Source organism: Oryzias melastigma, linkage group LG11, assembly GCF_002922805.2.
Source record: "Oryzias melastigma strain HK-1 linkage group LG11, ASM292280v2, whole genome shotgun sequence".
NCBI classification, from domain to species: domain Eukaryota; kingdom Metazoa; phylum Chordata; class Actinopteri; order Beloniformes; family Adrianichthyidae; genus Oryzias; species Oryzias melastigma.
The window spans coordinates 27,016,719-27,034,155 of NC_050522.1; the positions used below are offsets into that span (position 1 = coordinate 27,016,719).

Below are 17,437 nucleotides of genomic sequence, written 5' to 3' on the forward strand. Positions count from 1 at the left end.
CTAGGAGGAGGAGTTTCTAGGAGGAGGAGTTTCTAGGAGGAGGTGTTTCTAGGAGGAGGGGTTTCAGAGCATCATCACGTTGAGGAGTACGGTTAGGAGAGCGGCTTCAACGTTACCTGAGAACTTCTCTGCTCCGCCCACTGCTGCCCTCTCATTGGGTAACAGCAGCAAGGGGGGCGGCTGGGTGAGGTTGATCTCAGGGGGGAGCAGGTCCAGCGGCGGCATGGCGTGGAGGTCCTCCGCCGTCTCAGCGAAGACTCTGGGTGTCAGGGAGGAGATGGTCGCCGTGGGAACGGGGTTTGCTCCCACAGAGGAACCCGGAGCAGAGCTGTGACTGTCAGCCTCCGTCAGAGACACCTGCTCTCCAGGTGAGGCGGGAAACGACGAGTACTCGGATGTCTGAGGTCCAGCGGGGGAGGTGGAGTAGACCTCGAGGGGCGGGCCAGGTCTGCTTTCACCTTCAAGATCAGTTGTTGGTGTTGATTTAGCTCCTCCTCCGTGAGCAGGAGGCGGAGTCTCGTTAGCATCCTCCTCGTGGTCCATGGTTGGGAAGGTGTTAAGTGTTTCTATGGAAACCGCCATTGGAAAAGCCTCGCCTTCATTCTCAGGGGTTGCAGTAGCTCTAGCTCCTCCTCCATGAGCAGGAGGCGGAGTCTCGTTAGCATCATCTTCGTGGTCCATGGTTGGGAAGGTGTGAATCGTTTCCATGGAAACCAGCGACGGAAAAGCCTCACCTTCATTCTCAGGAGTTGAAGTAGCTCTAGCTCCTCCCTCTACGGGTGGAGTAACCTCCGGTTGTCTGGAGGCGTGGACGAGGGAGACGTTGGCGTCTCCTTGACGGGCCGGAGCAGCATCGCTCTCGTTTCCATGTACGTTGTCTTCAGGAGCAGAAGAGAGCTCCTCCTGGTGGCGGGGCGCAACATCTTCCTCCGGGCCGTAGAACGCCACGGTTGGAGGTTGATCTCCAACCGTGAGGAGGAGCGGCGTGGAGGCCGGACTCTCTGATTGGTCGTCTGTGTCGTTAAAACTCGTCACGTCTTCACCCAGAGGAGCTGCAGAGGTTCTGCTGTCCTCTCTAGACAGACGGGTGAAGGCGACCCGGACTTCATCTTCCGGGTCAAAGGTTCGGTTCTGACCCGCTGCTTCAGTGAAGAGGGTCGGACCGTCTCCAGAGAGTTCTGGGGGGACTTGAACCCTCATCTCCTCTGTGGCGGCTGGAGCATCGAGCTCGTGTTCCTCGGCGGTCGGAGCGGCGGCGCCCCCCTCTGGATGGAGGACTCCACTCCCGTCCTCATGGGGACTGCTCACAGTCTCCACCCACTCCCAGTAACCCGCCGTCTGACCCTGAGCGGGGTCAGAGGTCAAGCCTTCTCCCCCGTCAGGAGGCGAGGACTCCCCGACCTGGGGGGCTGTGGGGGGGACATGTGAGCTCGGTTCGTCCGGGTGGGAGGTCGCAGAGTAGGGAGGAGGGGCTGAAGCACGGGGTTCGGAGGGGTCCTCTGCAGGCGGGGGGGCGCGGGACGTGGCGGCGAGCGTCTCCGCGGCGGAACTTCTCTCTGCAGGAAAACATCCACAAATGTCAAGACGATGAGAAGAGTCTCGTTTCTCCACAGGTGTGACACCGACCAAACCAAACCGCAGGTGAGCTCGAGTGTCTGTGATGGTTGAACTTCTGTCCACCACCAGAACCGTACCGAGCTGAGGAGACCAGAACCCCACAGAACCTCTGGAGGGAACTTAGCCGCTGTTTTTTTTTTTTTTTTTTTATCTCCTTTATTATCTTTAATTATATTTTTGGTTGTTGTAAGCTGCTGCCTACGGTGGCCCTGAAGTCCAAATCACTCGACACATTAAAGACACAAACAACAATAAATAACAAATAAACAACATTCAATTTTAAAACCAAAGCAGAATTCCAAACAAACGAAATGAAACTGTTTCTGACACCAGAATGAAATGTTAAAGTTTCTTTTCTCCATCGTGTCTCAGAACTGAACTCTCACTTCCATCTGGACTCACCCTGAGCTGGTTCTCCAGAACCGTCCGTGCGGGTCCACAGGGAGTCTGTGGGAGTCTGGTCCTCCACCGGTACCACCGGGCTCATGCGGTCCAGATCTCTGGACGTAGCGGTCGCTGACCCCAGCAGAACCCCCCTGCCCTCGACGGGCTCAGATTGGTTCTGGTTCTGCTGCAGATCCTCGGATGGACCTTTGTGGTCCTCAGGGTTTGAATCCAGCACCGATTGGTTCTGGGTTTGAGACTCATTTGAGCCCCTCTGAAGGTCATGCTGGTGTGAAGTGGGGGTGTCGTTTGGGTAGGGGTCAGTCTGATCGTGAGGACGAGGGAGGGGGGTGGTCTCTGTGCCGGTGGTGGAGCGGTTCACACCTGCAGGAGGCCGGGTGTTAAAAGGAACATGTGAAACGTCCTCCAAAGAGTGGAGGAGGTCCGGATCAGGTGTCGGGAAGGGGGCGGAGTAAGAAGAGTTGAGGAGGTGCACCTCAGACATTGGGAAGGGGGCGGAGTCAGAGAAGTTGACATGGTCCGGCTCAGGTGTATGGAAGGGGGCGGAGTCAGAGGAGTTGAGGAGGTCCAGGTCAGGTGTATGGAAGGGGGCGGAGTCAAAGGAGTTGAGGAGGTCCAGGTCAGGTGTATGGAAGGGGGCGGAGTCAGAGGAGTTGAAGAGGTGTACCTCAGACATTGGGAATGGGGTGGTGTCAGTGGAGTTGAGAATCTCTACCTCAGACATTAGGAAGGGGGCGGGGTCAGAGAAGTTGAGGAGCCTCGGCTCAGGTGTTTGGAAGGGGGTGGAGTCAGAGGTGTTGAGGAATTTCACCTCAGACATTAGGAAGGGGGCGGGGTCAGAGGAGTGAAGGATGTTCGGCTTAGGTGTCGGGAGAGGGGCGGGGTCAGAGGAGTGAAGGATTTCCGCCTCAGGTGTCGGGAAGGGGGCGGGGTCAGAGGAGTCTGAAGGACCTGCTGTAGGGTTGCTGGTTGCGGTTTCAGGAGGTGCAGAGAACGGCAGAGACTCCAGCCGACTCTGAGCCTCTCGCTCCACCTGCTCGGCTCGTTGACTGAGCTGCAGTTCTTGTTCGGATTCCATCAGAATGACGACGTTCTGCTCGAAGTCTTCAGCGTCCATGGAGACGTCGTCCGAGGAGTTTCTGGAGGTTTCTGTTGAGAAAGAAACAACTTTCTTCATTTTCACAAACGTTTTCTAATCTCCTTTCTGTCAAAACCAGGAGAACCGTTCTGGTTCTGGACTCCACCATTGAAGCAGAACACATCATGAAGACTGGAGGCTTCTGGGAATCCGGTCTGGTTGCTGAAGCGGTATAGTGTCTTGACCCCCGCCTGTGGGCCGCCACAGCGCTCCCGGGGGTTCCTGATGGGATAGCGGACGCTGCCGTCGGCCAGCCAGCCGGGGCTGCAGTGGTCCAGGCCTTCGCTCCACGCCGCATATAACTGCGCGGTTGTTGCCAGGCGCGCCCCCGCCGCCCCGCAAAAGGCCCGGGCTTCATGGAATGACAGCTGTTGGGGGGCGTCGTCGTGGAACACCTCCCCTTAAAACACAAATGTTTGCATTTCAGGAAGAAACCGACAACAAACTTGTTTTCCATCGTCTACACACAGCAAACATTTCCATTTGGGCCCCATATGGTTTACCTCTGGGCTGAGTTGGTGGGCCCCAGGTGGGTTTGTCTGCAGGTTCCATGGTGGCTCGCTTGCCAGCGGAGCTTGTTAGCTCTACACTGTCCACGGGGCGGCTGGTTAGCTAGCCCAGACCACTGAGTCCCCACTCAAGCCAATGTGGCCAAACACAGGTGGGGCCACCATGAACCCGCGGACAAACCCTCCTGGGGCCAACTAACTCAGCCCAAACGTAAACCATGTTCGCTGGACATTAGAAGGTCGGCGTCCTTCCATACCTCCGGTTTCTTCCACGTAGCAGTAAACGTCGTACAGGTTGTCTGGATCCATCGTCCCGTAGTTTCTAACCCCAGGTTGTCCATTCATGTCTCCATAGCAACCGTCTCGAGGCTCCTGGATTGGATATCTGCATGAAAAGAAACCTGAGTTTCCAGGCTAGCTGAGCACGTGCAGTCTGAGCGTAACATCGTGGCGTGGAGAACACACCTGACGGACTGGTCTGCCAGCCAGCCGGCGTCGCACTGCTCGTACCCGTCGTAATACGCCGCCAGCAGCTGCTCAGGTGTCGCCATCTGAGCTCCGATGACCTCACAAGCCCTGTGGGCCTGCTGGAAGGAGAAGGCGTACCTGTCCGAGGCATCTCTGTAGTGGAACACCACACCTGAACCCACAGACACACCTGGTCACCACAACCGTCACCGTGAGTCAAAGATGCAGCAGCTCGACCTCGTTTAGACGCTAAAGTACAGAAACATCTGATGCTTTTTGACCATTATCATCACTGGTTTACCAGCAGACCGACATCTGCTCCAGGATCTGATCTGATCTGATCTAGATCAGGATCTGATCTGCTCCAGACGTTGAAAACACATCTGAGACCAGAACAAGTCAAAGAAGTCCGAACCTTTGACCTTCAGCTGAAAGACGTCGCTGGTGTCCTCCAGGCCTTGCTGGACCTCGCAGCGGTAGAAACCTGAGTCGCCATGTCGCAGGTCCCCCAACCACAGGGTTGGGTCCAGAGGGAAGGAGGTGTAGTTCAGCAGAGCCGCCCGGTCTCGGTAGTCCTCGTTGATCTTCACCCTGTGACCCCGCGCCACCAGGATGGGGGTCTCCTTCCCACCAGACACCACCGTCCACTTTACCCGGGGAACCGACGGGGAGGACGAGGAGGACGAGGAGGACGAGGACACCAGGCAGGGAATGGAGATGGAGCTGCCCAGGGGGGCGGAGACGGGACCCGAGTGAGGGATGTTCACCCTGAGGTGCTCCACCTCGTCTGAGGAGGAGGAGTCTGTTAGAGCAGCAGAACGGCGGCTGAAGGTCCAGAACCAACAGCCGGTCCACATGCGGCTGAGGGTCCAGAACCAACAGCCGGTCCACATGCGGAGGCAGACGTACCGTAGAAAGGTGTGATGGGGGTCGGGAAAGCCAGAACCAGGTGACAAAACGCACAGAGAAGAGGAAGGACGAGGACACGTCTGTGGAGAAGAATGAAGACAACAGAGAAGGTTAAGACTCCACTTCATCTGTGGCAGATCAGAAAACCCTCAAGAGGTCTCTGGTAGTGGAGGCGGAGCGAGAAACCGCCGTGGAGGGGGAGAAGAACGCTTCTGATAAAGCAGTCGGTTCTTCTGAACAATACAGCAAGAACGGACGAGTCCTCCGGTTTCCAGAGGACAACCGGAAGACCCGGCAGTCCACCCCAGCTGTCTCAGCCCACCACAGCTGTCTCAGTCCAATTCAGCTGTCTCAGCCCACCCCAGCTGTCTCAGCCCACTTCAGCTGTCTCGGCTCACTTCAGCTGTTTCAGTTCACTCCAACTGTATCAGTCCACTGAAGCTGTCTAAGTCCACCACAGCTGTCTCAACCCACCACAGCTGTCTCAGCCCACCACAGCTGTCTCAGCCCACCACAGCTGTCTAAGTCCACCCCAGCTGTCTCAGTCCACCACAGCTGTCTCAACCCACCACAGCTGTCTCAATTCACTGAAGCTGTCTCAGCCCACTCCAGCTGTCTCAGCCCACTTCAGCTGTCTCGGCCCACTTCAGCTGTCTCAGTTCACTCCAACTGTCTCAGCCCACCACAGCTGTCTCGGTCCAATTCAGCTGTCTCAGCCCACTCCAGCTGTCTCAGCCCACTTCAGCTGTCTCAGCCCACTCCAGCTGTCTCAGTTCACTTCAACTGTCTCAGCCCACCACAGCTGTCTAAGCCCACCCCAGCTGTCTCAGCCCACCACAGCTGTCTCAGTCCACCACAGCAGTCATCCGCGCCGTGGGGATGAGCCCAGCGCTGTGCATTCGTCTGTCTGTCATCAGCTGGTTCTGAAGCCAGCAGGTGTATCCTCGGTTCCTTCAGAATTCTCAAGACACTCCAGACCTCAGAGGAGAAACGATGACTCGACGGAAGAGACGGAAAACTGGGAATACAGTTGAAGGGAACAAAATAACTCCTGAATGTTGGAAAGTTTGTCTGAAAAAAAGACCTAAACCAACATTATGAAGAGACCGATTAAACCAGAATCTCTAATGAAGTGACGGAATTGAAAATGTTAAACAGTAAATAAAGTTTTTCATTTTACACTAAAATAAAACAGAAATGATTAGAAATGAAAATGGATCTGATTTATTCTGTAAAATGAACTGATTGTTTTGAATTAAACTTTATTGATCTCACAGAGAGGTTGGACGGTAGATCTGGATCAAGTAGATCCGTCATCCAGTCTCTAAAGCTGTCTAAAGTTGCTGGAGCCTATCCCAGTCCGTCCCACTCTTAGCCACAGAAGGAAAACGGTTTTAGATGTAAGAAGATCCTGAAAAGGTTCCCTAATGTAAACACAGACTGTCGTCATGGTTTAGTTCAGGTGTCAGCAGAGGGTTATTATGGGCTGGAACGTCATGACTCGGTCTGACAGAAGAAAACTGTTGGACTTCGAGCCAGAACTTCTAAAGTTTAACAAGTGGATCCAGTTTGTTCCAGTGAGCCTCCAGTACAGCAGAAAACCTCCTTTTACGGTTGAATACTTGTTGTCTGTGCTCCTGCCAGCTGGATGACCTCCTCTGGTTTAGTGAGTGTTCCCGCCTCAGCTGCGTCCAGCCTCACAAAGGCCGCTCTGGCTCTGCTTCCCGCCTGTTTCTGTTCTGAAAGAGCGTCTCCGAGCTCCCAGAGTCCCTCCGGCTGCTGCTCCGGACAAAGGAGCAGGCAGGAGGACGCTGAAGCGAAGGCTTTGACTGCAGCCCGAGCCTTTCAGATCCATGACAGCAGAGGAAAGCCGACTTCACTCGTTGTTCTGGTCTGAGGACGCAGCTGGAATCAAAGCCTCAAAGTCTGAGGCTGTAAAGGACGTTTCAGCTGAAGTTCTGCTGTTTGGCTCTTTGTGTTCTGACTCAAATGAATCCAGATTTGTCTCCCACTGACGAATGGGATGAGTCTGTTATCGTCTTTAATTCAAAATTCATTAAATAAATGTTTTTTTTTACATTTCTGGTTCCAAAGATCTTTTTAAACATGAATCTTCTGACAAACACAGAATTTTTCTTCTGTTTTCTTCAGGAACTTCTGGATCCTGAATGTTCACATTTCTGGTTTTATTCTAATAAAATTAGGATTCTGGATCCAGAATTTAAGGTTTGATCAGATTTTTCAAACTGAATTTTTATCTCTGAAAACAAGAAATGTTCTGGAAAACTTAAACCCAGAAGTTCAGAAACACAGAGAGATGAATCCGTTCCTGAATGTTCTACAGACGACAGACAGAAGAATGTGATAAATGAAGGTAAACGAAGCTCCTTCAAACACAGCCGATCACTAAATGATCACTAATTGATCACTAAATGATCACTAAATGATCATCAAATGATCGTTAAATGATCACTAAATGATCATTAAATGATTACTAAATGATCATTAAATGATCACTAAATGATCACTAAATGATCATTAAATGATTACTAAATAATCACTAAATGATCATTTAATGATCACTAAATGATCACTAAATGATCATTAAATGATTACTAAATTATCACTAAATGATCATTTAATGATCACTAAATGATCACTAAATGATCATTAAATGATCACTAAATGATCACTAAATGATCACTAAATGATCGTTAAATGATCATTAACTGATCATTAAATGATCACTAAATGATCACTAAATGATCATTAAATGATCACTAAATGATCACTAAATGATCATATAGTGATCACTAAATGATCACTAAATGATCACTAAATGATCACTAAATGAGCCTTTCCGCTCCACTTCCTGGAGCTTCACAAACATCATCTCTTTAGTTTTGATTCCAATAAAAAAACAGATATTTAAACTAATTTAATGTTTATAGATCAATACAGTAACATTAAACCCATTCATGTAAAAACAGATATTTTTACATAAATGAACATCAGACAGAAACTGAAACACAACAGATTTACCCGTCTAGGCGTCTCAACGTGAACTTTATTGTATTAAGTCTACTGGAGTATAAATATAAAAATGTGTCTCGTTTCTCACTGATCACAACCAAGTAGGAAATGTTGTTACTTTAGATCTAAACTACACGTTTCTTTTTTGCATGAATTGACATAGTTTCTGAAGTCTACTCGGGAAGGTTGTCAATGGTTTCACAACTTATTACGCCTCTTAACATGTTTTTGTTCATGGTTGAATGGAAATAGTGTTAAAACACACAAACGTATTTTCTTTACGAATCCCTTTTGTGTAACGTCAATCAAGACTGTTGAGCGATCTAAAATATGGGTTTGAAGGACATAAAAAAAGAGAAAAATAATTAGTTTTGATACCATTTAAATCTGTGTAAAATAGTAGAGTAATATTAGAGCCCAGTAGAGTTGGTGTAATGTTGGTGTTCTACAGAGTCAGGTGAGACAGACAGGTAAAGGTAGACCTCTACAGACCATGTGGACCGAGTTTACTGAGTTTTATTGTTGTTTTTATCTTCATTTACAGTTAAAATTGTTTTGTTTATTTATAATTATAAAACATTTTGATGTTAATTGTTATGGAAGAAACATTTTATTCATTAAGTTTACAGAATATAGATTTTAAAAATAAAGGTCAACCTCACTGGTGTAGCTGAAGTACAGTAGTAGTACATCTCAGTACTTTTAACAAAGGAATCAAAACGTTCAGCAAGAATTCAGCAAATAGAAAAAACACAGAATTTAACCGTGAAAGAGGATGGAGGACGTTCCCGCCCAAAACGTTCCTGTCAGAACATCAGGCGGAAAGAAACTACAAACACTTCAGGAACGCTGAGCGACTTCTAAATGATTCCCCAAGGAGATTCACAGAACTCTGACCGGACCTCCTGATGTCATCGGAACCGGACCTCCTGATGACCATCAGGTCCAGACCTCCCGATGGTCATCAGGTCCGGACCTCCCGATGACCATCAGTACCGGACCTCCCGATGACCATCAGGTCCGGACCTCCTGATGACCTCAGACCTCCAGCTGGATTCTGGATGTCTGTCTCCTCCAGAGGAGATCCTGAGCTTCACGGCTTTTACATCTTTGGCTCTTTACTGTTGGACTCTCAGCTGGACAAACCTCTGGATTCTTCAGAACTGGATTGATTCTGCTTTTTAAATAAAGTTCTTCCATAAAAACATCAGAGAACCGATGAAGCTCTGAGGTAAAAGCGTCTTTTCATTACATTTGAATTCCTGACAGATTAAACCTCAGAGTCCAGAAGCTGCAGAGGAATCGACTCTGAAATAGTCTTCCTCTCAGATCGGAGGTCCTGACGTTTGTTTTCTGTCCTCATTCCAGCTCACCTTTACCTGCAGAGCGGCTTTTCAGAATAAAGTGTCCGCGTGGTGACGTACCTGGTTCCCGTCGGCAGCATCTCGGCAGAATGTGCGGATCAGTGGTTTCCAGGTGTCTTCTGTCCGCTCCTCCTCCTCGTTCTCCTCCTGCTCCTCTGCTGCTGCAGTGCGTCTCTGCGGGGGGGGTACACAGGTGCGCACGTGCGCAGGAGTCCGAGGCTCCGGGAGAAAAGTTCAGCTCTGACAAACCTCTGGTGGATGTGGACGGGAGCCGGGAGGGGGGGGGGTGTGATGATGATGCTGCAGCTGGGAGGAGGAGGAGAAGGAGGAGGAGGAGGAGGAGGGGGGAGGAGCCTCCGGTTCTGGGACCATCATCTGAGCGACCCGGGAAAGTTGAGTCAGCAGCTGCAGCCCGGATCTGCTGAGGCTGCTGCAGGGGCTGATGACGTCACAGAGTCCTGCACGGTGGGGCGCGTGCGGCCGCGCGCGAGCGCGCTCCCTCTCACCTCAACATCTGACTGACGCCTCAAAGAGTTTCAACTCTTTTTATTCAGTTATTTACAGCAAAAGTTCACCAACTAAAAGGTGGAAAATCCAACATTTTGGCACAAAGTCAGAAAATATTTCACTGCTTTTATGAAATTAAAAAAACTTGGGAAATGTTTGTGGAGGAAATTATTTTGAAAAGATTTAGCAGGAAGAACATGAACCAGAAACCGGATGTGGAGCTCTGAGGGAGGAGAAACTTTTGGAAGAAACGTTCTTTCAACATGAACAGTAGCTCTTTAGTTCAGGAATAAGATGTAAAGAAAAGAGTTTATTAATGTGGTCATTTATCATTTACAGACTCACAGAAAGTTCAGGATCTCTGTGGTTCAGGGACAAAGTCTTTGAGTTGCTCATTTGACCTTTAAACACTTGTGAGACGAGTGAAAAGGAGCAGATTTCTGAGAGAACTGAAAGGAGACAAAGATAAACTTTGGATTAGCTCATCTCAAAGAGCTCCGTGAACCATCGGGTCGTGGAGGGGGAGTGGCCGCGGTCTTCCAGTCGTCTGCTGTGCCGCTCGGTGAGCGTAGGTCAGTTTTCATCGTTTGAACTTCAGATGATTGAGATCAGGGACGAGAACCCCCCAAACTGTGCTGTTACAACCGTCCACTGGACCAACAGACATGTTTAAATGGATTCACTGACCTTTCATCCTCCACCATGAAGCTGTCTAGATGGTTGTTGTCGGTGATTTAAATATTCATGATGACTCTGACCTCTATGCTAGAGGTTCCAGCAGTGGATGGACTCTTAATTTTACTCCACATGTGTCCGGCCCACACATGTTAAAGGTGGCACGCTCGACCTCGTGGTTACTTTAAGGCTAAATATTGACTGTATTTTTTCTGTGGACATCTTCATTTCTGATCATCGTTGTATTTTTTTTAACCATCATTTTCTGTGTTGCTTTTACCTTCATGCGGAGAAACATCCTAAACTCCTCCTCAGCTGAGGCCTTTTCTAATGCTTTCAGTTCAGATTTCCCTCTGAGTTGATGATTCACTCAGTCTTTTTAACAGTTAGTCTTTCCACCAGGGGTCTCAAACTCAGTTTATCTGGGGGCGGAGTCTGGGTGAGGCTGGGCCGCATCAGGATTTCCTCAAGAAAATCGCAGATAAAACATTCCAATGTTCTCAGATATATTTATTTTTAACACAAAATAATGAATTAAATAAATTAATTAATGGGCTGCACAGTGGCGCAGTGGTTAGCGCTCTCGCCTCACAGCGAGAAGGCCCCGGTTCGACTCCCGGCTGGGACCTTTCTGTGTGGAGTTTGCATGTTCTCCCCGTGCATGCGTGGGTTTTCACCGGGGACTCCGGCTTCCTCCCACCGTCCAAAAACATGCTTCTTAGGTTAATTGGTGACTCTAAATTGTCTCCAGGTGTGAATGTGAGAGTGAATGTGTGATTGAGGCCCTGAGACAGACTGCAGACCTGTCCAGGTGAACCCCGCCTTCGCCCATCAGTAGCCGGGATAGGCTCCGGCACCCCCGCGACCCCGAAAGGGAAGAAGCGGACAAGAAGAGGAATGAATGAATGAATAAAAAAATCAATAATTAATAAATAAAATAATAACAATGACCATACAGCAGATACAGACGACTGAAGAAACCACTTATCGATTGACTGACTAGAGCAGTGTTTCTCTCTTCTGGTGTCCCACAGGGCTCTGTTATGCGACCTTTACTGTTTTACTTTATACCTGCTACCTTAGCAGCATATTTTAAGCTCTTTTATGACATTTCTTATCATTTTTATGCTGATGATATTCAGCTTCATGTGTCTCAGGATGTTTTTAAACTAGATTTCACAGGTGTCTGGATTCAGTCAAGAGTCGGATGAACTCAGTTTTCCTTTAAAAAGCAGCTAAAGACACATTTTTTAAAAACAGCTTTTTCTTAATTCTGTTTGTATATTCTGTGTTTTACTGTGAAGCACTTTGTGATTTTTATCTAGAAATGTTCTATATATATAAGATTATTAATATTATTATAACCAAAACCAACAGAATTAAACAGGACTCTGAGTTCCATTTGATGCTCCGTATCGTTTGGTGCTGATGTCAGACTCTGACAGACTTGTCGTTTGGTCGTGAGAAAAGCTGAAGGATTTTCCTCTCAGTCTGGTGGTGAAGTCGTCATCCTCCAGCAGCTGCTCCAGCAGCCGCTCCGGCGTCCCGCCGGCGGTCTGCGGCTCGTCCAGGAAATGACTTTCCTCCCTTCAGCTCTGACATGTTTTAGACATTAAAACTGAAGTCAATCTGCAGAGAAATGTGTGTTTGTATCACTAAACACGTAGATGTGAACTAGTCTGAACTTCAGGTCAACAGGCCAGGAGGGCATCTGTTGCTATGGAAACGCTGCTAATGGAACACACATCCACAAATGTATCTTCATTAAATTGCTGAGTGTTTAAATGTGCATCAAAGTGTTTCTGCTTCACCTTCAGTTGGATCCAAAGAGTTAAAAAATCAAGAACTCTGGAAAGACGAGTGATCTCATCGAGACTTGATTCCTGGAAGAAGCGGAAAGGGGTGGAGCTTAGTCTGCAGAGATGATCTCATGTCTCTGCTCACCTGAGGAATCTCACACCCAGGTAACAGCAGGGAGGGTCTGTCTGGGAGGGAAAGGTCACAGAGCCGGAGAACACCTGAGAACAGGGAGAAGACCTGAGGATGTGGAGAAGACCTGAGAACACATGAGGATGTGGAGAACACCTGAGAAGACCTGAGGATGTGAAGAACACCTGAGAACAGGGAGAAGACCTGAGGATGTGGAGAACACCTGAGAACACCTGAGGATGTGGAGAACACCTGAGAACAGGGAGAAGACCTGAGAACACCTGAGGATGTGGAGAACACCTGAGAACACCTGAGAAGACCTGAGGATGTGGAGAACACCTGATGATATTATGGACTGAAGGAGAAATGTTCTGGTTTATGCAGGTTTTGTTTCCAGATTTCAAACTGACTAAACACTAAACATCTCCAACCTTCAACCCACAGATCCAAACCTGCTGATCCACAAAAAAACAAGTTTTTATGAAGCTCTTAAAAATCCTTACACAACCCCATGAACACACAACCTCATGAACACACAACCCCATGAACACACAACCTCATAAACACACAACCTCATGAACACACAACCCCATGAACACACAACCTCATGAACACACAACCTCATGAACACACAACCTCATGAACACACAACCTCATGAACACACAACCCAAACACTCCCAAACGGCTGTAAACTGTTGATGCTGCAGATCGTTTCACTTTCTTCTTCCAACCCAAACATCTCCAGCTCCTCCATCAACATCCACTCCAGATCTACAAATTAAGTCTGGATGACAGAAGCAGCTCCAGCTCTTTAAAGAGCGGCGTGACGGAGTCGTGCACGCCGACCTGCCTGGAAAGCATTAAGGCCGATCCGTCTGCAGGAGAGCGAACCTCAGACACGCCGCCTGCAGCTCCGGTTTCCTGAAGCCTTCAATCAGGCGGCCTGTAATCAGACGCCGCATGAAGCTGAAGAACGCCGACCTAAAGCGGCGCTTCAGTCACTGGAGGTCAAACTGAAACGTTTCCTCTAAGGATTCGACCCGGAAGTCTTTAGTGGAGGATTTATCATGACTCAGCAGAAATGCTGCAGCTTATTCTGATGCCTTTCTGTTATCAGCTCGCCGCATTCGGTCAGCAGGCCCCTCCCCGAACGCTCACGATGCAGACTGAAGAAAGTTTCCCTCCAGACCCAGACAGGAAGCTTCTGCAGTTTCCACTGATGCTGCTCTTATTCCTCATGGAAAGACGGAAAGAAGGAAATCTTTTTCTGGAGCGACGAGGCTGGGAAAGAGCCGCTCGCCGCCGCCAAACCCACAGCATGCCATGCTTCCTGCGTGATGTCCAGCTGCCGCCCAGAACCGTGGACACAAAGAGCTCCTTTGAAGCTGCAGACCGGCCGGTCCTTCACGGGCTGATGGGGATGTGTCAGAGCTGCAGTCGGTCTCTGGGTGAGAGGAGACGTGAGGTTAACCGAGGACAACGCGCTCACGGAGCACGCCACAGGTCTGAAGGAGCACGCCACAGGTCTGAAGGAGCACGCCACAGGTCTGAAGGAGCACGCTACTGCGGCCTTTTCCATGTAGAATCATAGAAAACATCTGACAGAAGCACTCAGGATCCACAAGCAGCAGCTGGCATCCCATTTCCCATCATGCCTCATCGCATCACGAACATCAAATCTATGAAGACAAGTTCTATGTAAAACTAGAAGGTTTGACATTTTTGAACCTTCATTCTGTATTTTAGTAATCCTGATTCGGTCCATAATGAGTCCTGATTCCATCCAGAATGAGTCCTGATTCTGTCCCAATTCTGTCCCAAACTCAGTCCTGATTCTATCCAAACTCAGTCCTGATTCCGTCCAAAATGAGTCCTGATTCTGTCCATGATGAGTCCTGATTCTGTCCAAAACTCAGTCCTGATTCTGTCCATAATGAGTCCTGATTCTGTCCCGATTCCGTCCATAATGAGTCCTGATTCTGTCCCAAACTCAGTCCTGATTCTGTCCAAAATGAGTCCTGATTCTGTCCCAAACACGTATAAACACATTTATTCAGTCTGTCGCCTGGTTACTCCTCATAGCTTCATCAGGAAGATACTTGAAAAATAGTGTCAATAAAGTTTGTAGATTTTGAATGGCGTTAGCGTGGCGAGCTCACAAAGGTGTCTTTCTACTGCCTGCACATTTTTACCAGAATATTCTGAAAACTTAAACCTGAATTGTAGAGTCAAGCTGAACAGAAAGATATGAATATATCAGGAATGTGGGCGTGGCTAACACTAAACCTCAGTTCCTACAGAAATCCAAACGTTTACTTTTGCTGATTCTTCTAAAAATGACACCGACATGTTCGTCTCCTCCAGCAAAACATCAAACGGTTGCTATGGAAATGAGAGCTCTTTACTTTGATCTAATCTTCACGTATGAATCGTGTAATTTAAAGAACAATGTCAGATTAGTGCTATGAAACACGCTGATGGTTTAGGATATTAGCTGCTAATAATATCTGTTCATTTAGCGTCTGTCATTTTAAATAAAGTTTGATTGAAAGCAGGACTGCGGTCAGACTGGAAAAGCTGCAGGTCTGTGGTCTCTCCTGGTGGATCCAGACTCTGGAAACTTCCTCAGCATTTCCTCCTTCAGGACTGACGGTTTCTGCTACAATCACCGTGGCGACGGGACGGTCGGACACGCAGGAGGTGCCAGACCATAATGATCACAGTCATTATTGGACGGATTTGAACCTTCAACTCTCTGAGCTCATCGGCTCCACGACAGTCGTGACTTTATTCCACGTTTGAAAACAGGAAATATTTGACATTCATACGAGAAAACGTTTAAAAACAGAATCCGCGTCTGCAGTCCTGTCCGGGTTGTGTCCAGAACCGGGCCGCTCTCAGTACCAATAGGACGTCCTGTGCCTCCTGGGCTCGTGGATGTCCAGCTTCTCCATGACTTCCTCCTCCAGCGTCTTCAGCGAGGGGACGTACGTCTTCTCCAGAGCGTCTTCAGGACTGGTGTCTTTGGGCCCGTCTGAGCAGAACAAACATCAGTGGTTCTGTGGAGCTCCTGAGGCCCGTTTGGGTCTCCAGAACCAGCCTTCGGTCCAGTCTGCTCACCTTTCCACTGCTGCGGCACGATGCCGTCTCGCCGCTCCACCACCGGCTTCGGGATGATCCGGCCGGTCCGGACCGACACGCGGACCCGCTCCCCCTCCTCCGTGTACTTCCACTCCACCTGAGTGGGTTTCCTGAAGCGGGAAAGTCTCGTCTTCATCACGGGTCAAGCAGAAACTCTCAGGTTCTGCTGTGATGAAGGCCAGAATCTCATCAGGTTCTGGTCTTTATCACAGCAGTGAAACTGGGTTTAAATGCATTGGACTGCCATGAACAGAACCGGTCCTAATACAGTAGTAATAAATGGACTCGGGCTCGGGTCTCCGTACCGGTCCGACGGGTCGACCAGGGCGATGTCTCTGAGGAGCAGCGGCGCCTCGCTGGCGATGTACGTCCCCCGATAGCCGGGGGATTTCCCCACGAACCTGAAATGCTGAGGAGACAAACATCACTGAGTGGAAGCAGACGGCGCCATCTAGTGGAGACGAAGATGATGGTCGTTATTTACAACAACAAACTCTAGTCCCCTGAGAAAACATGAGGTTCATCACTTTATCACCTTCTACTGATTCAAAAACTCGGCCTCAGTTTGACATCATTATGAAGGACCTGAAACAGAATCACTGACCTGTAACTGTTTGAATTCATTTCTTTGTTTTATTTCATCAAACTTTTAGACTATTTTAATTCTATAACATTCTTGGCTGTGAGTCATTTTGGCTCTTGACCAGGACTCTCTTGAAAAAGACATCAGTCGATCTCAATGGGATTTTTTTACTGGTTACATAAATTAAAAAAAAATTAATTCAAAAATCTTCTTGACTTAAAAATATTTAAAAATAAATCCAAAATAAGTTCAGTTTAAGAAATCAGATTCAGAGAATCTGTACAAATGCAAACGTACTCTATTTCCATAAGACGTTCAGTTCTGGGACAAATGTAGAGAAAATGTGATAATAAACTTAAAGCTGAAATACAGATGATTTAACTCTCAATGTTTCTCTGCTCAGCAGCTTGTGATGGTGGATCCTCGTGTTCACGTCGTCTTCATTCCTTGTGTTTGGTGTGACCGTACGGTTCGGTTCGATCACGTTTGGATCAAGTTCAAACAGAAAGGAGTCTTGGACTTGATAAAAACTTTACTAAAAACTCTTCAAACTCAGAATGTTTCAACTTTGCACTTCTGTTTGTGATGTTTATTTTATCTTTTTCAAAAATGAAGTACTAAAATATATACTTCTTAAAGGATTTGTCCATTAAACAATTGTTTAAATCAGGGGTTGGGAACCTTTCACAGTAAAAGATCCATTTGGGCTCGTTCTGTACTGATCAGAACCTAGAAGGAGCTGCATAGTTCTACTTTAGCCTTTAAGAAATTTGGATTTCATGACCTTCTTTTTTAAAAAATAAACATGAATTATGTCTATTTCTTGGGACAAACAAAAGCAAATATGTAAAAGAACTCAAAAGGTATTTTTTTTCCTTCCTATTTTCAAAATAAAAGCTGCTCTGAGCCAAACCGGATCATCTCGGTGCAGCTAATGTTGTTCAGCTTTAGATAAAATGTGCTTTTAACTCATAAAAGATCAAACGTTTTTACCAACGTTTCGCTTTGCATATAAAATCTGTTCATTCTGGATTAAATAAAATAAATGCTAATTAAGGAATAATTTCTTAAAAATGTTGCCATTTTATTTATTTAATTTTGTTCATTTCTCCTCTTTGTCCTCAGCAGTCTTACAGTTCTGGGTTTTGTTCTTTAGTT

At 47.9% G+C, this 17,437-nt stretch overlaps 2 protein-coding genes across 4 annotated transcripts in view; both read right to left on the minus strand.

Moving 5' to 3' along the window:
• LOC112162682 (brevican core protein) overlaps positions 1-9,710 on the minus strand; it is a 14,552-nt gene extending 4,842 nt beyond the window's left edge. The window contains exons 1-8 of the mRNA XM_024298565.2: positions 9,504-9,710; positions 5,047-5,126; positions 4,553-4,924; positions 4,135-4,309; positions 3,927-4,054; positions 3,267-3,560; positions 2,020-3,171; positions 117-1,556 (exon numbers count right to left, since the gene is read on the minus strand). Of these exons, the coding sequence (XP_024154333.1) occupies positions 117-1,556; positions 2,020-3,171; positions 3,267-3,560; positions 3,927-4,054; positions 4,135-4,309; positions 4,553-4,924; positions 5,047-5,126; positions 9,504-9,523 (3,661 nt within the window). The 5' untranslated portion in view covers positions 9,524-9,710. The remainder of the gene's footprint in view (positions 1-116; positions 1,557-2,019; positions 3,172-3,266; positions 3,561-3,926; positions 4,055-4,134; positions 4,310-4,552; positions 4,925-5,046; positions 5,127-9,503) is intronic.
• Positions 9,711-15,293: 5,583 nt separating this feature from the next.
• The window catches only part of mrpl24 (mitochondrial ribosomal protein L24), a 3,513-nt gene continuing 1,369 nt past the window's right edge, over positions 15,294-17,437 (minus strand). For all 3 annotated transcript variants that reach the window (XM_024298190.2, XM_024298191.1, XM_024298192.2), the window contains exons 4-6: positions 16,002-16,105; positions 15,676-15,806; positions 15,294-15,589 (exon numbers count right to left, since the gene is read on the minus strand). In XM_024298190.2, the coding sequence (XP_024153958.1) occupies positions 15,453-15,589; positions 15,676-15,806; positions 16,002-16,105 (372 nt within the window). In that variant the 3' untranslated portion in view covers positions 15,294-15,452. The remainder of the gene's footprint in view (positions 15,590-15,675; positions 15,807-16,001; positions 16,106-17,437) is intronic.